This window comes from Ovis aries, chromosome 1 (assembly GCF_016772045.2).
Source record: "Ovis aries strain OAR_USU_Benz2616 breed Rambouillet chromosome 1, ARS-UI_Ramb_v3.0, whole genome shotgun sequence".
NCBI lineage: Eukaryota > Metazoa > Chordata > Mammalia > Artiodactyla > Bovidae > Ovis > Ovis aries.
Window position 1 is genome coordinate 62,007,098 of NC_056054.1, and position 19,339 is coordinate 62,026,436.

General features: G+C 41.5%; 1 protein-coding gene across 7 annotated transcripts in view; it reads right to left on the minus strand.

Annotated features, from left to right (window-relative positions):
• The window catches only part of MCOLN2 (mucolipin TRP cation channel 2), a 67,186-nt gene that overhangs the window by 44,383 nt on the left and 3,464 nt on the right, over positions 1-19,339 (minus strand). For all 7 annotated transcript variants that reach the window (XM_042250465.2, XM_060411337.1, XM_042250438.2 and 4 more), the window contains one exon: positions 5,899-6,058. In XM_042250465.2, coding sequence (XP_042106399.1) covers positions 5,899-6,051 — 153 coding nt within the window. In that variant the 5' untranslated portion in view covers positions 6,052-6,058. The remainder of the gene's footprint in view (positions 1-5,898; positions 6,059-19,339) is intronic.

Genomic DNA, 19,339 nt, shown 5'->3' on the forward strand with positions numbered 1-19,339 from the left:
CCCAAGGCATTCCACACACAGCCTCTCTCTCCACTCACACTCAAATGGACACTCACTCTCTCACACTCTCTTGCACACTTGCTCTCACACTCTCATAAACACTATCTCACATACCCTGTTTCATATATACAGCCTCACAAGTGTTCTACTTCTCTATCTCTCATGCACACACACAGACACACATATGCAACTGTAGAAGTCAAACCTTTATAAACCCCGGCCCACACTCTCTTCCCCATCTCCCTACTTTATCTTTTCATCTGCTTTCTAAGACAGTGAGAGTCCAGAAAATTTTCCCCAAACTTCACCCTGCTAAAGTCACCAAAACAATCTGGGACTCCGCTGTTATGTGAAACCAGCAAGTTCAACAAGATGACCTTGACATTTGTGCTACCTGCTGTCACTCCACGGTTTAATTACTAGACCTTTCCGATGAACAGATGCTAATTTGCACACGCAAACTTACATACTCTTTTTAGTGATTTATGTTTTTTAGTTTTCAAATTTTGTCTGACTTTCTTAAAAGGCTAAATAATTTAAAATAGTTACCACTTTTCAGCAATTATCATTCTCTAGGCACTGTACTAACTGCTTTACCTGCACCATCTCATTTACTAACACAACCAGCCTATGAAAATGTTAATACTCTTACCCCCACTTTACACATGTAAAAACAGATTTAGTCTCATTACACTGCCCATGTCACCTAACTAGAATGAAAGCCATGTCTAACTCCAAAGTCACTTCTATTATGCTGCGTGATTTTTCATCTGCAGAAAATTCTGATTTGGGGCTTCCCTTTCGAGGAAAGAATTTAGGTGCTAGCTTTCCAGAACTGCAACTGCTGTTGGAGAATGTACACAGATGACACTCTTTAGCATCTGAGCCTCACCAGATCACATTCCTTAAATACCAAATCAAAAGATTGAGCGATTGCTAAACCCAGCTGTTCTAAGGAAGATAGATAAGAAGTCCCACAACATCCAACCTGTGCTGAAAATCAAGCAACCAAAGGCTAAAAGTTATTTCAAGCATGTGATGTCTATCAATGGTGCCTGCAAGGAAATGATAGAAAAGGAAAGGTCATGTTGCTTTTCGAAAGCTATAAAAGTAAACCAGGGGACCAATATACACATGACTGGGGGGTTTATTACATACTGATACACAAATGAATGGGCTTCCCAGGTGGTGCTAGTGATAAAGAATCCATCTGCCAGTGAAGGAGACACAGCAGACTCAGGTTCCATCCCTGGGTCAGGAAGATCCCCTGGAGTAGGGAATGGCAACCCACTGCAGCATTCTTGCCTGGAGAATTCCATGGAAAATTCCTGGTGGGTCAGTGCATGGGAGTCACAAAGAGTTGGACACAACTGAGCATACACACACACATGCACATATATCCAGGAACTGGAACAGTGGCCATCACAAGGTCAGAGTCATTTACTGAGTCTGTCCATCCCATTTTATACACTTGCAACCTGAAGCTGGGTACTTTATCCAGGTTGGAACAGCTAGAAATGTGACAGCAAGTCTGTTTGACTCACCTGTTAGTTCTCTTGACCACTTGGCCATACAACCTCTCAAACTGAAAAGCTGCCAATTTAACTCTAGAAGAGGGGACATGAGAGTCCCTCTTCCCACACTTATAGTTAAGCTAAAGAAACCCAAAAAGTGAACGGGGAGTGAATAACTTAACAAAGACAGCAGCATTCAACGTACTGACATTTTCAGCTACCATCTTATTTCCCTGGAGTAGGAAATGGCAACGCACCTTAGTATTCCTGCCTGGAGAATCTCATGGACGGAAGAGCCTGGTGGGCTATAGTCCACCGGCTTGCAAAGAGTCAGACACGACTGAGCAACTAACACCACCTTACTTAGATTCAAAGCCCAATACTTCAACTTTGGGAATGAGAGAATATGGAGATATAATCTCTGCTTGGACCCACCCTCATCTGGCATCAAGAACAAGAAATTCCCTCCATACTATTGTTTATAGAACAAGACAATATCCACATGTATAGCCTCAAACCAGGTCCAGGTAGGATTCCCCAAGAATCTCAGTAGAGAGAAACCCTGGGGAGGAGATCATGAGGTCCCCTTTTTACTATGGCAGAATGAAACAGACGCTACAGAGCAAGGGTGAAGAGATGATGGAGGGCTGGTCCACTACAGAGCAAGGGTGAAGAGATGATGAAGTGTTGGTCAAATGATTTTATTTTCAAGAAAGGAATGACAAAAATATTCATTCTAGCCCCACTAACTAGATTTTAAGATTTGTTGAGACTATAAGACAGAAAAATAATCACACATTAAGTGCAGCCTGGCAAAGATTGTGAATTTAAGAACTGATTATGAAATCAATGGAGGAGAAAATATTCTGTGCCAGGTAAAAACAAGATACCACTGTAATAATATACAAAGAATACGGGAGGAAAAGAGCAGATCTGGCAAAAGAATGTGGAAACCTCTCTCAAGATTATAAATTACTGAAGAATGTAAAGTAGGAATGTCTTTTAAAAGATGTTTCTTTCCCATCAACGTTTATAAAACACCACTCATTCCATTAGACTTGAGAATGGAGTGCTAAAAGAGACAGAAAAAGAGGAGGAGGGAAAAGTGGGATTTGAAGGAAAGGAAGATATTTGAGAATTCCATTCCAATTATGTATTACCCAAGTAGCAAAATTTATTAGAATGGCCCTACAGGGGAATACAAGTTTAACCACCTCAGTTTAATTAGGGGAGGTAGGGTAGACCCACCCAAAAGGTAAATGATCAAGTCCCAGAAATATTTTATTAAAAGTGAAATTAGTGATGTAGCCAGCATGGGGTACTAGTGAGCCAAGAAAAAACACATGTTGAGCGATCAGGCAAGGCTGGTAGGGGAGGTGGACTTCAAATAGCAGCTGAAAGATGAGGGAGAAAAGAGCTCCTCTGTACTTGGAGGAAAAACAAGGCAGGGGCAAGAATCATTGAGTGTGTCCATCTGGGTGGGACATGGGGAAGAAACAGCAGATGAAAACCTGTTGGAAAGGCAAGTTGAAGGAGACTATGGAAATCTGTGAATCCCAGGCCACAGAGTGAAAATTTAGTTCTATGGGAAATATGGTTCCACAGAAGTTTCTCAGAATAAGAGACACAATAAGAGCATTCTAAGAAAAATTAATCTGACATGCGTATTGAATGGACTGGTAGATTTGGAGATAAAAAAGGTAAGCATAAGATGAATTCCATAAGCAGCCTAGTTAACTTGAGTGTATTTCTCAAGTGCAAACTCTGAGGCTGTACATCTGGAAAGAAACAATATGAGAAAACGAGTGCAGACTCTAGAGCGAGACTACCAGGGCTCAAATCCTGACTCTGCCTCTTCCTGGCTGAATATATGCATGCTAAGTTGCTTCAGTCATGTCCAACTCTTCACAACCCCATGGACTGTAGCCCGCCAGGTTCCTCTGTCCATGGGATTCTCCAGGCAAGAATATTGAAGTAGGTTGTCATTTCCTACTCCAGGGGATCTTCCTGACCCAGGGATTGAACCTGCACCTCTTACATCTCCTGCACTGGCAGGAGGATTCTTTATCACTAGCGCCATCATGGCAAATAGATGGGGAAACAGTGGAAACAGCGGCTGACTTTATTTTTCTGGGCTCCAAAATCACTGCAGCTGGTATTGCACCATGAAATTAAAAGACACTTACTCCTTGGAAGGAAAGTTATGACCAACCTAGGCAGCATATTAAAAAGCAGAGACATTACTTTGTCAACAAAGGTCCGTCTAGTCAAGGCTATGGTTTTTCCAGTGGTCATGTATGGATATGAGAGTTGGACTATAAAGAAAGCTGAGCACAGAAGAATTGATGCTTTTGAACTGTGGTGTTGGAGAAGACTCTTGAGAGTCTCTTGGACTGCAAGGAGATCCAACCAGTCCATCCTAAAGGAGATAAGTCCTGGGTGTTCACTGGAAGGACTGATGTTGAAGCTGAAACTCCAATACTTTGGCCACCTCATGTGAAGAGCTGACTCATTTGAAAAGACCCTGATGCTGGGAAAAATTGAGGGCAGAAGGAGAAGGGGACGACAGAGGATGAGATGGTTGGATGGCATCACCAACTCGATGGACATGGGTTTGGGTGGACTTCGGGAGTTAGTGATGGAAAGGGAGGCCTGGCGTGCTGCTTGCGGTTCATGAGGTCACAAAGAGCTGGACACGAGTGAGGATTGAACTGAGCATCTGGGAAGCCCCTCCTGGCTGAATGGCCACATGCAAATTACTCAACTTTCTTTGGCTCAGTATTCTCATCTATTCAAAGGGAGTAAAAATTGAACCTACCTCATGGAGTCTGGTGAGGCTGAAATGAGCTACCATACATAAAGCACTTATGTGCGTACCACATGGAACTGCTAGGCTATGTGTGAGCTGTCAGCAGGCATAACACATTCACAGCTATATTCCCAAGATAGTGTGGAGCATATGAAGTACTTTATACACATCAATATTTTAAATTAACTAACAAGGTAAGAGTCTATGCTGGAGACAAGACAGTGAATATGGCAAATCATAAGGAGATGCAGTTTTGAAGGAAGCATCCATGGAATTCAGCAGCTATTAGGACCAAAAATGTAAGTCAAAGAGGGTGATGATATTTTATGCCTCGCTGAGTTAGAATATTAATAATATTAATAGATCAAAAACTTGAAAGCTAGTTTGGCAAGAGTAGTAATTGGGGAATAATTAAAATTAACCAAATGGCAAAAGGGGACATTATTTCTTCTTCCAAGTAATACTAACAATGCACTACTTTATAGGCTGCCAAAATTAAAACTTCAAAACCAAGAATTAAAATGAAAAAATTTTTAAAGAAAAAAAAAATCCAACCATGTACATCTAAGAGTGACCCTGCCTCTCATCTTTGTTTCTTTGGAAGTAGCTTGCTTACCCTAAAATGTGATGAGCTGGTGTGGCGTGTCATGCAGTAACAAGACCTCTTTATGAACAAAGAATAAAGATGCAGCTTTAGTTATGGCAGGAACCACCTTTCTCATTTCTAAAGCATATGGAGGTGCTTTTAGGAAGCTATTAATTTTTGTGTTCCAGAAATCAAATCTTTAAAAACACTTACACTGATGACAGAATGATTATTTGCCCCTGGAGCCTAATATTCCAAATCAGTACTGTTTTTTAAAGGACACATGTTTCAAATGTAATTGCATACAGAGAAGCCTCTCTAAAACTGGTTCAGGCCCCAAAACTAGATGACAACTTGGGTGACTGTTGTGATATTGATAATAAAATATTTAACAATTTCAATTTAAGCAAAAAGTCCCAATGCAGCCTTTATACACTCCTGATACACTCCGAAGTGTCTAAGTAAACACTCCCCCACCTTACCCAGGCCTGCCTGGGGAGGTAGGTGGGGCGTGGGTAAGGTTGAGGAGTGTTTACTTAAGCATTTAGCTTCTGATGAAAAGAAAACTTAGCATTAGCATTCTGTAAATCCAAAATCAAAGCAGTCCAAAATGCAGACTTCAAAAGTATATTTAAAAAAGATATATTCGAAGAAAGATGAAAGATTTCAAGAACACAGAACTTTGGACCAGGCAGCCTTCACCAGCCTTGTGCCTCATTCAGATATAGAAACCCTACCCACTTCAGATCTAACACTATCTATATTTACACAACCCGTGAGAGATGACCTCAGAGTCCCTTACTAAAACAAAGTCGTCATCTAAACTGAACTTCAACCTACCATCTGCTCTCCAGAGTCAACATAATTTTAGAGGTTTATGAACATGAGTGTGTGGCCTTTTCAGGATAAAAGTCAAGTGGCAGAACATGGAAAAACAGGTTCATCTTGGGGTAAGGATAAAAAACAAATGAACTGATAATATCATTTACCTGGGTAGTGACCATGACTATCTTCAAAATCTGCAAACCCATTTTCCATGGAATCTGTTGTCTGGCTCGGAATTTTTCACAAGGGTTCATGAAATAAAACCTCAGGTCTTCTCTCAGACGTTCTTCTTTCACCTCAGAATCAAGATGAGCCATTGCATCTCTGCAAAGAAGATCAATTTTTAAATACACTGAACAGCCTGAAATCTCCTGAAGAATACTTTCCATTCACATGTTTTACCCATTCTTTAAAGCAAAACTCTCTCTAACCAGTGAAATCCTTTTCACTTTAGAAATATGAAAATGATTCAGGATCCTCTACCACTTGCCTTTACATATAGCTATCCATCTTGTTCCAAATGGCCACCATCAAAATTATAAAAATAGGATTTTATTTGCAAGACTTGTCAATTCCAACATCTTAATATATACCATTCACATGTTACTAGAGTATTAACAAAAACTAAATGGGACACTTTCATGATATTCTAAGTTTGAAATCCCAGAAATTTAGCACCAACTATTATAATTAAATTGTTATGGAAATAGAGAATCTCTGTTTTGTAACTCTGTTCTGAAAAGACTGTGTATCTTGCATGATATATCAGTGATTATGGGGGCTTCCCAGATGGCACAGTGGAAAGAATCTGCTTGCCAAGGCAGGAGGTACAAGAGATGCAATCTCTTGGTCAGAAATATCTGCAGCCTTGGAGTAGGAAATGACAACCCATTCCAATATTCTTGCCTGGAAAATTCCATGGAGAGAGGAGCCTGGTGGGCTACAGTGCCTGGGGTCACAAAGAGTCAGACATGACTGAGCCACGGAGCCTCAGTGATTATAAGACTCCAAACTATAGCTCACTTGAAAGTTAATATATCATCTCTCTGTTTATGCCTAGTCAGATATTTCTGGCATCTCATACATTAGAAAAATTTTGCTTTGACTATTTTAAGGACTCTGAACTCAGAAATGGGCACATGACTGAACCTAGGTCAAAGAGAACCAATGAGATGCGGACACAGGACTGTAATTATAACCAATGGAAGAGACGTGGTCTTTCCACTAAGTAGTCCCTAAAGTGGGCTGTGCAAAACATCCATTGGGAGAACAGAAAACATTAGTACTTCTATTTTAGTCTTCATCTTAAAAACAAAAAAATTGAGCTCTACTGACAATATATAAAGTAACAGTGGTAATATAGTAGCATATATTTTATTAATATAAACAAATATATATACATTGGGGATATGTGCCCAACTTTTACCGTTGAATGCATAATCAGCAAAATCTGGGGATCATAGACCTAAAGCATAGACGGAGTCTAGAATTCCTAGAAGCCATTTTAACCATCTCTCCTGGAAGCCGTCATAGGAGAGCTTGCCAAGGAGTGGAGCTAACAAAGAACAGACAAGACTGTCTAGTGACAATGTTTGAGTTGCTGGAGCCAGCTGTGCCTGAAGCCATGCAAGACTTTCAAATTGAGCCAACAAATCTGGGAGTTAGGCCCATTTAAGTTCAATTTCTGTTCCTTGAAACAAGAAATGTCTTGATGGTACGTTTAATAGACAAATTCTATTAAGTTTAGCCATCATTCAAGCTACTCATTTCTCAGAAAATGTTTATAATTGGGGGTCATTCTTGGGGATCTTTTCACCTGAAATATTGTAATGATATTTTATATTGACTTAAGACTTATGTAGCTTGATTAACAAATTTAAAAGAAACAAAAAAAAGAGATGCTAAAAAAACTATTTTAAGAGTTATTTTAAGACTTTTTAAGGCTTATATTCGGTTGCTAATGATTTTCTATTTTTAAGTTGATTTTTAGACTTCCTATTTCCAGAATTAATAGGCCAGGTTATTTTGCTGGAAAGAAGAGGGGAAGAAGGAAGAAAGTTGGGAGGGAGGAGGGGAGGGAAGGAGAGAGGAAGACGGAGAGGAGGGCAGGATCCATACTGAGAAATGAGGGTCACAACCCAATCCTTTGAGCCTCGTGCCTGGGTGACCCAGAGTCAAACTGTCAGCTTGCTTGGTTCAGGGAACTTCAGACGGGAATTGCCCTCCCTCTCTTGGCAAACACATGTAGACCTCTCCAGATGCTCACCCTGGGACTTGGGGAGCTCCAACAGATAAATAAAACACATGGACCAACAGGTACTAAAACATACCAGGCCCACGAGGAAATCAAGCAGCACAAAACAGTCAACTTAGAAACAGCAGGAACAGAGCCAAGCATATCAGAATCAGACACAGGTTAAAAAACAACCATGTTTACCACATGTAAAAACACATATAGGTTAACATATCTGTAAGAAAATCTTGGGAAAAAAAAAAACTTTTAGAAATGAAAAATCAATGATCCAAATGAGTCTCATTTCAAAAGAATAAGAAGACTTTTTAAATGCGTTTTCCCTGCATCTGCTATAGTTACCTCCTGATTCCATCTAACCAAATTACTGAGCACGTGCTATGCTGAGCACCTGTACTGGGTGCTTAGGAAATAAACATAAATAGGTTTCCTGAAGCTCAGATGTTCAGCATCCGATAGGAGAGACAGATTTGTTAATACAAACGTGTAAGTTATCAGTTAGCTCAGTGGATGCTGTACCATACGGAATCTAGAAAAATGGTACTGATGAACTTATTTGCAGGACAGAAAGATATGCAGACACAGAGAACAGACTTTGGACACAGCGAGGTAGGAAAGCAGAGAGTGGGATGAACTGACAGTAGAATTGAAACATATATTAATACATTACCATGTGTAAAACAGCCAATGGGAAGTTGCTCTACAACACAGGGAGCTCAACCCAGTACTTTGTGACAACCTAGAGGGTGGGATGGGGTGGAGGGGGTGGGTCAGGCAAGGTTCAAGAGGACATATATGTACTTATGGCTGATTCACATTGTTGTATGGCAGAAGCCAACACAATACTGTAAAGCAATTATCCTCCAATTAAATAATAAATTTTTTCAATAGAAAAAAAAATGTATCATGGAAGCAAGGGAGACAGATTCAGAAAGCCAGAGAAGGAATCCCATTACATGTCCTAATACATGGAGTGGTAGATGCTACAGGGCTCTCGGCAAGGAGCATTGAGGGAGGCATTTCTAAGAATAAGGTGGCATCTTAACTGTGCCTGAGAGCCACAGCCTCCAACAGGAAACTTCAGATCCCTGAGAACAGTCCTGTGGAGGCCTTGTGGGCTTTAGTGTTTACCACCATCATTTCAGTGGCTCCGTGCAGCTAATGTATTCATCCTGATGATTCACAATGTCTTTTCACTTAATAAAATGAAAAGGGCATCTGCAAAGTTGTGATAGCACCCTGAAAATAAGGCCATGGAAACTCCTCCCTAGAACATACTCCCAGCCCCCAGTGTGAGAAACCCTGTACTGAAGAAAGAGGAGGTTGCTTTCTGGAAAACAGTGGCAGAAATATAGGGGCAGTAGGTCAAGTGCTTGGTGAATAGGTGTGAGTCAAGCTTTGCAAGAGACATTCTCCTGCCTTCCAGGAGCTCAGTCCAGTGGAAGGGAGGAATGTAAAGAGATAAGAATACAATAAAATGTGTTAAGTGCTCAAATTGAAGTATGCATTGAGGGTCCTGGAACAGACAAAAGGAAACTGATGCAGCCCAACTGCTCCAAGAGGCTTCACGTAATTCTTCCAGCTGCTGGTTTCAATTAATATGGCCACTAAATGTTCAAGAAATGGTAACTGACATTAATGTTAAACTAAGAAAACCAATGAAAGAAGATAAGTTTTAGGCAAGAAAAAAAAGGGCAAAGTACCAGATAATGATCATGGGGATCGCTCATGGTGTTAAATCATTCACACTCCTGTATCCTTCCCGACGTTTTTCACTGAGGTAGACAAAAGGGCTTCCTTGATGGTTCAGCAGTAAAGAATCTGCCTGCCAGTTCAGTCCCTGGGGAAGGGAAGATACCCTGGAGAAGGAAATGCAACCCACTGCAGTATTCTTGCCTGAAAAATCCTATGGATAGAGGAGGCTGGCGGGCTATAGTCCATGGGGTGGCAAAAGAGTTGGACACGACAGAGCAACTGAACACACGTTTAGAGAATAAGTGCAGTACTCCTAGCACTATGAAAAAGAAAAATGAAAAGGGCAGCATGGAAACCTTTCCCCTCAAGCGTACAGGAGCCAACAGTTGAAATACAGGATGTGCACAGAATGTACACTGGTAGAAGCACGTGTGTGCTTAGTTGCTCAGTCGTGTCCCACTCTTTGCGACCCTGCCAGGCTCCTCTGTCCTTGGGATTCTCCAGGCAAGAATACTGGAGCGAGTTGCCATTTCCTCCTCCAGATGGTCTTCCTGACTCAGGGATCAAACCCATGTCTTCTGCGTCTCTTGCATTGGCAGGAGGATTCTTTACTACTGAGCCACCTGGAAGCTGCTGCTGCTGCTGCTGCTGAGTCGCTTCAGTCGTGTCCGACTCTGTGCGACCCCATAGACGGCAGCCCACCAGGCTCTGCCATCCCTGGGATTCTCCAGGCAAGAACACTGGAGTGGGTTGCCATTTCCTTCTCCAATGCATGAAAGTGAAAAGTGAAAGTGAAGTCGCTCAGTTGTGTCTGACTCTTAGCGACCCCATGGACTGCAGCCCACCAGGCTCCTCTGTCCATGGGATTTTCCAGGCAAGAGTACTGGAGTGGGGTGCCATTGCCTACTCTGACCTGGAAGCTAGTATTAGTCAAATATGATCAACTAATGACAGAATGATAGAAATACAGAAAAGAATATTAATGATACTTAGGTTAAACAATTCTGGTATCTCAAGGAAAATGCAAATGTGTAAGCTTTCTAAACTCTACGTTTGAAGGTTCTTTCTTGATCTATTCTTCTCAATTTGTGGATTTTCGCTAGTTCTCCAGTAGGTGAAGGGTTTTAAACATAGGGCATGCATATGACCATATTTTAAGGCAATCATATGACCAAGGGCAATTCCAACTTTAGCAAATCAACAGCCAAAAGAGTTGATGGAAGCTTGAAGTTTTGAAAAATAACAACACAGAACAAATTATCAGCAATTCTTAACCTTGCTAGGATCATAAACCCCCAAGGAACCTGTGAAGGTTTTTGACCTTTGCCTTGGAAAAATACACATAGCAGTTTCAGTGATGATACCATGTTCCCATGAGCACAATTTGCTCAGTAAATATGCTAACCAGCTCAGACTGCTACTTCTTTTCAGCTTGTAAGGCCCTTCCCCTACTCATAAAGAGGTATGAAAGCTTGTTTTCTACTGCAGTGACCTCCAAAGTGGGGTGTAGACACACAAGGCAGGTATGCAAGACTGTCCACTGGGATAACAGTGGAGAGGACAGGGCTAGGGCTTCTAACTGTATTAACCAGGCAAAGAGAAGTTACGATTTACAAGTTTCAGTGTATGAATTATACACCTAAGATCCCCTCACATGGTCAGAAAGTCAGATGCATGTATTTCGCTTAAGTACACGAGGCAATATGGGGGGAGAGTGCAGGTTCCCAGGGCAGGTGGGGCCCTAACTTGGTTGCAGCACATTCCCACCACTTAGGGTTTATATGAGCCCACTTAAGCATTTGTTGGAGTATATTATCCACTTTAGTTAATCCTCGTAAAATGAGCAAGGGAATAAAGATTCTTGCAAAACATCAGACTCCTTGTAAAACTAATGTAAATCTAAATTTACATCACGAAAATGGGAGAGCTAACATTTTCCTAACACAACATTTGTTGGCCATGAGTTTAAAAAAAGATGAAATGAAAATCTGATCTGAAAAAAAGTTGGGAAATAAATAGATTTATCAAGAGAGTATTTAAAATGCTAACAAAATCTACTATTGTTACATGATGAACCTGGCCCTAACTGTATATATTGTACCCTAAGACATTATATAATGATGTTGTGAATGATAATCACACCATAAAGTCACTGCACTTAGCAATTCTTTTTAACACCCTCATCAGTCGCATCCCTTAAAATGCTCATTTTACCTGTCTTATAGTATGTATGGTTTTCAGTTCATTCAGTTGAGTCGCTCAGTCGTGTCCAACTCTTTGCAACCCTATGGACTGCAGCACTCCAGGCTTCCCTGTCCATTACCAACTCCGGGCGTTTATTCAAACTCATGTCCATTGAGTCAGTGATATCATCAACCATCTCATCCTCTGTTGTCCCCTTCTCCTCCCACCTTCAATCTTTCCCAGCATCAGGGTCTTTTCAAATGAGTCAGTTCTTGCATCAGGTGGCCAAAATATTGGAGTTTCAGCGTCAGCATCAGTCCTTTCAATGAATATTCATAACTGATTTCCTTTAGGATTGACTAGTTGGATCTCCTTGCAGTCCAAGGGACTCTCAAGAGTTTTACATACAATATATAAGTAAATATCCATTCAGAGAGGGTAGATGTCCTTTTAACCGATGGGGATGTCCTTTTAACCGATGGGGATAAGTTATCAAAAATATTTGGGAGGATTTCTTGAGTATTTCAGAACTGCAGCCCCACTGAGATGTGGTTGCTCTTTTGTTATTCCAGCTGATGTTGAGAGAAATTGATGTTTATTCCTCTGGCTCCAACAAATAAATGGAAACTAACACTGACAGGCAGCTCTTCTCTTATCATGTCTATATAGATATCACGTATCATGCAGCAGTATGAGAAGAATGTTTTTGCTAACTCACAACTAGTACCTCCTAGTCACAGAGGATAGGGCAGGGGAAGTAGGGTGAACCAGTTCCCAAGTCTATCCTTCTTCCTGCATCCTCTTCACAGTGAAAAGTACTACCAGGATGCCTTCCAGGAACCGACATCTGGGTAGCTCTCCAGGATCTGGTGCCACTCTCATTTCTTCCCTCAACTTAATTGTGTACATAATTTTAAAAGGACTACAATGAACCACATTCCTAGTTCTGCCCCTTAGGGACAACCACTTTTATTTGGGGTTTTGTTGTTTCTATTTACTTTAATATTTCTAAATAATATTGTTGCATAATTTTTTTTCTCTTTGGATATTATCAGTTTATATCCTACTGAGAGAAATAAGAATATAGCTCTTATAGCTGGCCCCCACCAGGCAACATTCACAGTTTACCTCCCCTCTCATCTTCCCAACAAAGTTCTAATAAAAATTTAGGATAAATTAACATTTAGAAATTATGAAGTGAATATGCAAATACTCATATTGAGTACACTGAGCCATCAGTACACTGTGATTTTACATTCTCACTTACAAAATTTTCTTTCTGGAGTTAACTGCTTTTTTCCTCATTTGCTTAGTTTTCCACACACTAACCACGGCTTTAGCATCAAACTCTGATGAATCTGCCAGCTCCTTTTCAGTACAGTCAACCAGGCTGGGCATCCTGTCAATTCTCTTCTCCTCCAGAGATATCATTCCTGTAGCCTTCATCCTCCTGTTCCAAATACATGTGTCTGAGTTGCTCAGTCGTGTCCGACTCTTTGCAATGCCATGGACTGGGGCCCACCAAGCTCCTCTGTCCATGGGATTCTCCACGTAAGAATACTGGAATGGGTTGTCATTCCCTTCTCCAGGGGATCTTCCCAACCAAGGAATCGAACCCAGGTATCCTTCACTGCAGGCAAAGTCTTTGCTGTCTAAGCCACCAGGGAAACCCTCCAGCTACATGGGTTGCTTTATAATTCCTTTCCAGGGGCCATCAGTTTGGAAATTCTCTTCACCTTCTTCCCAAATTGGATTCCACATTTCCTGGATTCCATCTCCACCTCTTTCTTTACCCCCTCATTTCTGTGGAGAGTAGCCTTTAATCCCTTCCTGTGTGAGGAAGTCTGAGATCCCCCAGGACAGACACTGTTGCCATCCACTATTCATTCCTCCCCTCTTCCTGATTTTGAGGGCAGGAATGCATGTATACTGAGGACAGAATAATTCAGTATTAGAGCTAGATTATTGTTTCCACACCTGGTTGCACACCAAGTCACCTGGGGCACCTCAGAAGTACTGATACCCTGTTTCTCCCCTCAGAGATTCTGGCTTGATTGGTGTGGATCCAGCCTGGGCATTGGGGCTTTTAAAAAGCTCCTCAAGTGATTCTAATGTGCACCCAGTTTGAACTTCTTACCTTAGAGATTACCTGTTCATATTTCTTCATTTCACAAATGAGGCAACTAACGTGCCTAGGGGCTGCAATTTGCCCCCAGCTATAGAAATCCAATTTAGAATAAGAATCGGATCCAAGAATCTGTTAAGAATCTTTGTCCAGTGTCCCTTTTTGACCCCTGAATTAGTATTTCTTAAACAGCAATGGCCTATAAGACGGTCTGGAATGAAGGGGGAAAATGGCATATTCAAATAAACTAATGTTTCCAACATAATTTATCTTATTTAAAAGTGTGACAATTTGGCAGACCACAGCACCCTATGCCATAAATTTAGGAAACTTCTAAATGGTCATGTTACTGAAATGAGACGGAAAAAAACAAATAAAGACATGTGATGGAATGAACCCAGCAGGTACTTTTGTGCTTCAGATTCTTTAGAGCAAACACTGGGTTTCCATTCTGGACCCGCTCAGAAGGAACCATCTCCTGCTGTAGACTCCATGGCCACTTCCCAGGACGCAGCTTGGTGGCTCAGCAGCGCTTGATCTAGTTGACCACCTGGAACAACCTCATCTCTCCACTTCTAGGACATCCCACTGCCCTAGTTTTCTCCCTCCCTTACTGAGCTTCTCTGAGTCTCCTTCACTGGCTTCTCTTCCTTCTGACGTCCAGATGCCAGAGTGCCTCAGGACACGCAGCCCAGGGCTCTGCTATCCTCTCTTCCAGAAGAGTTCATGGAGTCCTGTGGCTTTAAATATTATCTACACAATGTGGACTTTCACATCTCCAGCAAATGTCTCTCTCAAACAGGCTCCCTTCGCCAAACTCTTCCTTGAAACTCCACCCACCTGACTAATGGGTTCCTCCACCCTCTTCTCTGCACATGTGCTCAACACCATGATGACATCCATCCATCCAGATGTTTCAGCTGCAAACCCTCATTCTGTCAGTGGTCCTCCACACTGGCTGCATAGTCATCATCTGGGGATTTTTTAAAGGTTTCAGTGCCAAGACATTCTGATTTAAGTGGTGACCAGGTATAAGCCAGGTGGAGCTAGTGGTAAAGAACCCACCTGCTAGTGCAGGAGACTTAAGGGATGCGGGTTCAGTCCCTGGGTTGGGAACATCCCCTGGAGGAGGGCATGGCAACTCACTCCAGTATTCTTGCCTGGAGTATCCCATCCACTGAGGAGCCTAGTGGGTTACAGTCCATAGGGTCACAAAGAGTCGGACATGAATGAAGCAACTTAGCACACACACAGGTATAGACTGGGCATGGAGATTTTGATAAGCTTTCCAGGCGATTCTAACATGCAGCAAAGTCCAGGAACTTTTGCACCAGAGTCACGCTTTGATTTTTCGTCTTCGTCAACCCTCATACCTACTTGAGCAAGTTTTCCTTCAAAACACAGCGTGGAGTGGCTCCCTTCTCTCTACACCCACTGCAGACTCCCTGGGCCCAGCATCATCATCCCTCACCGGAAAACTACACCAGTTTCCCAATTTTCCACGTGGTAGCCAGAGGAGGAAGTCTAAAAGCGTAAGGCAGATATCACTCCTCTACCCTGTAGTGGCTTCCCCCTGCTCTCAGACTGAAATCCAGCCCTCTTGCCATGGCCTAAAAGTTCCCTGCCCATTCCTTCCCATACCCTCTCTTCCTCTTCCTCACCACCCCACTACACCTCCCTCCTGGCTCTGGGCATGCGCTCTTGCCACTTCACCTACCCTTCTGCCATCCCGCCAACTCCCCACGCATCCAGATCCTTCTCACCTTCACTCCTTAGCTCAAGCAACACCTCTTCAGAGTGGGCTCCTTGATCACTTTGTAAAAATAGGACTTCTCCACAGCCTCTCTCATCAGTTAATTTCCTTCATAACTGACTTTGAAATCTTTGTTTTGGTCTTCCCTACAAGAGAACTTCATAAATACCCAGTCTTGCTTATGACTATATTCCCAGAATACCGCAGAGTAGGTAACACGTGACTAATGCTCAGTGAATATTTTTTGGAAAAAAGAAATGAGTCAGTGAAAAAAGATGACAGTCCTAATTGTGTGAACTTTTCCTTGGCCAGCACCCATTAAGATCAAATAATAATAATAATAAAATGACAACAAATAAAAAAATCTAATAGAAAGTCTAAAATCCTTGATACAAAAAATTAAATTTAAAATATACTGAAAATATCTTCAATTCAGTTCAGTTCAGTCACTCAATCGTGTCCGACTCTTTGTGACCCCATGAATCGCAGCACACCAGGCCTCCCTGTCCATCACCATCTCCCGGAGTTCACTCAGACTCACATCCATCGAGTCAGTGATACCATCCAGCCATCGCATCCTCTGTCGTCCCCTTCTCCTCCTGCCCCCAACCCCTCCCAACATCAAAATATCTTAGCCAAGATATATTAGAGGGTTTTAGATAGTTTAGTTGCTTGGTTTGCTGATAAAAAAACTTATTTTGTTTCAATTAATATTCCTGAAGTCTGTCCAAAGAATGAATTTATTAAATGAATTGTTATGAAAATTTGTGATCCACTGGGGAGAGAGAAAGCTAGAGTCTTCCCTGAAACCAAATGCAAAAATAAAACTTAGGCACACTGAAAAAAATAAAGTTGATAGAACCATAAGATAGAATTTTTTAAAATATAATTTAACATGCCTCTCTAAGTATGAGAAAGTTCAGAAGCCAATGAAAATAACTGACAGATCTTAACACAAAAAGTTATAACTTTAAGAAATTAGCCAATGGTCATTTAACAACAAACTTACTAACGGTCACAATGGTTAAACTCTATCTTCAATTTTATTTATCAATAACACACACACAAAAACCATCTATTGAAAGGAAATGTAAAGAAGGACACTTGGCAGTAAAAGAGAATGAGATCAGAAGAGCATCTGTGATCTTGGAATTAAAACTCTATGGATTTATATTACAAGTGTTTAAAAACCAGTCAAACACACGGTTACAAAAAACATTCACTGCAAACCTCTTTGTAACTCTGTATTGACTTAAAGATGTCTACGACATACTGTTAGATTTCTTCAAAGTTACAAAATCAACATATTGAGATTTCATTTTTCCAAAAATGTGGACATTTATTGCTATATGTAGACATTTTAAAAGTCTAAAAGTGCATAAATCAGAAAAAATTTTTTTAGTAATCTCTGTGAAGTAGTATCAGAGGTAATATTAACTTTCTTCTTCAAGTATTCCATATTTTCTTGATTTGGGGTGATTAACATGAATTCTCGAAGTTATCATTCTGAGTTAAAATAAGCTATTTCACAGAGCCTAATAACACATATCGGATAATCCAATATGTCCCTGCCCTTAGTTTGTGAGCAGTGGATAGGAGGAGGAGAATCAGGGGAAGTAAATGCAGACGAAAATTCGGGGTTTCTACAGCAATGATCATGCTGACCCTAGGGTGAATGTCCTAGGAAATCTGGCAGACGGAAGATTTTAACGCAATCCCAAACTTCCACATGGGTTTGTTTGTTTTTTCACTCTAGTTCCTACAATGAACTTATTTTCTCAAGATTTGCTAACCTCAGAAGACAGAAAAAGAGATGTCCAGATAGCTCAGGCTCTAGGGTAGTTGAACCCCAGTTAAAAGTAAGTTTAAAAAAAAAAAAGTCAAAGAAAGAAACCATAGTTACCTTCTCAGCACAGCACTCAAAACAAAAATGACATGCTCATTCTAATTCTGAGAAACACCCGGAAAACAGACTAGGGGCTTTTCGTTTTCCTGTAGAGTCACCCATAAAAGATGAGCATGCTACAACTTTCAGGAATTTCCCTAAAGACAACTGTGCCACCAAGTTCCCATAAAATCATCTCCCATCATTACTTTGCTGCCTCAGGTCAGCAGGAAAGCAGAACTAGGGCTTGGCATTTTCAAAGTGCTCGTTCTGAACATGTATTCTGAAAACACAGCCTGAAGAATCAGCTCTCCATGGCAGAGAGAAAAGCAAAGCAAAACTCCATTTCTAAGCAATGAAAGTGAAAGTGAAGTCCCTCAGTGGTGTCTGACTCTTTGTGACCCCATGGACTGTAGCCTACCGGGCTCCTCAGTCCATGGAATTTTCCAGGCAAGAGTCCTGGAGTGGGTTGCCATTTCCTTCTCCAGGGGATCTTCCCAACCCAGGGATCGAACACACTGCAGGCAGATGCTTTACAGTCTGAGCCAACACAGGATTCCAAATGCAGTAAAAGTTGGAAAAGATGACTGCAACTACATTTTGGTTTCTCTAACATTTCCAGCTTGATATAACAGGGTCATGCTGATGACCCTCCGTAAGGAGAAGGAACACTAAAAGAAGTAATCAAGTTGTAACTAAAGTTATAATTGGGCTTCCTTGGTGGCTCAGAAGTTAAGAATCTGCCTGCCGACACAGGAGTCACCGGTTTGATCCCTGGGCTGGGAAGATCCCCTGGAGAAGGAAATGGCAAGCCACTCCAGTATTCTTGCCTGGGAAATCCTGTGGACAGAGGAATCTGTTGGGCGACAGCCCGGGGGTCACAAAGAGTCGGACACGATGACTAAACAGCAGCAACAACAAAGTTATAATTTATCATTTTTCTTCAAACAACGGGATGAGTTTGCCTTATCTTTGGACAAGCCCACCTCAGTGCCAGTTGAGGAGACCCTAGATTCACGCTATCTCTAGCAACTCCCTCTAGTTGCTATAGGTGATAGGATATTTTTTTTAAGCCCACTCTTTAAACTGTGGGTCCTCTGGAATTATACCAAGGACAATTTTCCAGAGTCTTTAGCCTCACTAGTCACTAACTCTTATCTGATAAATGTTTTAGGCTAAAATCACTAAATGTATTCAAGGGGAGATAACAAAACACAAGCTTCAAAGGAGAAAAAAGGAAGCAGTCTTCCCAGCTGAGAGGGAATAAATATCTATGGGAAACACATCCACAAAGCTCTCCTCACGCAGGGAAAAGGAGGTGGGGCCCAAACTCAGAACAGAGTAAAAGCTCAGCCGGAGGCAGGCTGGGGAAAGTGGGAAGGAAAAACCCTGAATGACTGCCAAAGCAAACAAATAGGTAAACAAACCAAGACATGGCTTTTCACATTTGGTGCTGAAACGAATATTGCCGTTTGATAAAGAAAATGAAGTCTGGAAATAAAATTACTTGCCTCTATGAAGCTCAGAACACATGATGTGAGGACTCACTGAAGGGTGATCTCATTCTTAGGAACAGACACGTGGGGCTTGGACTCCAAGCTTCAGCTAATGAGAGCAGCCCAGTCTCAAAGAAGATTCCACTTTCAACCTTCAGAGCCAAAAGGGTTTTCTTTGGCCACTAGAAAAATTGTAGCCACAAGAACCGACCTGTT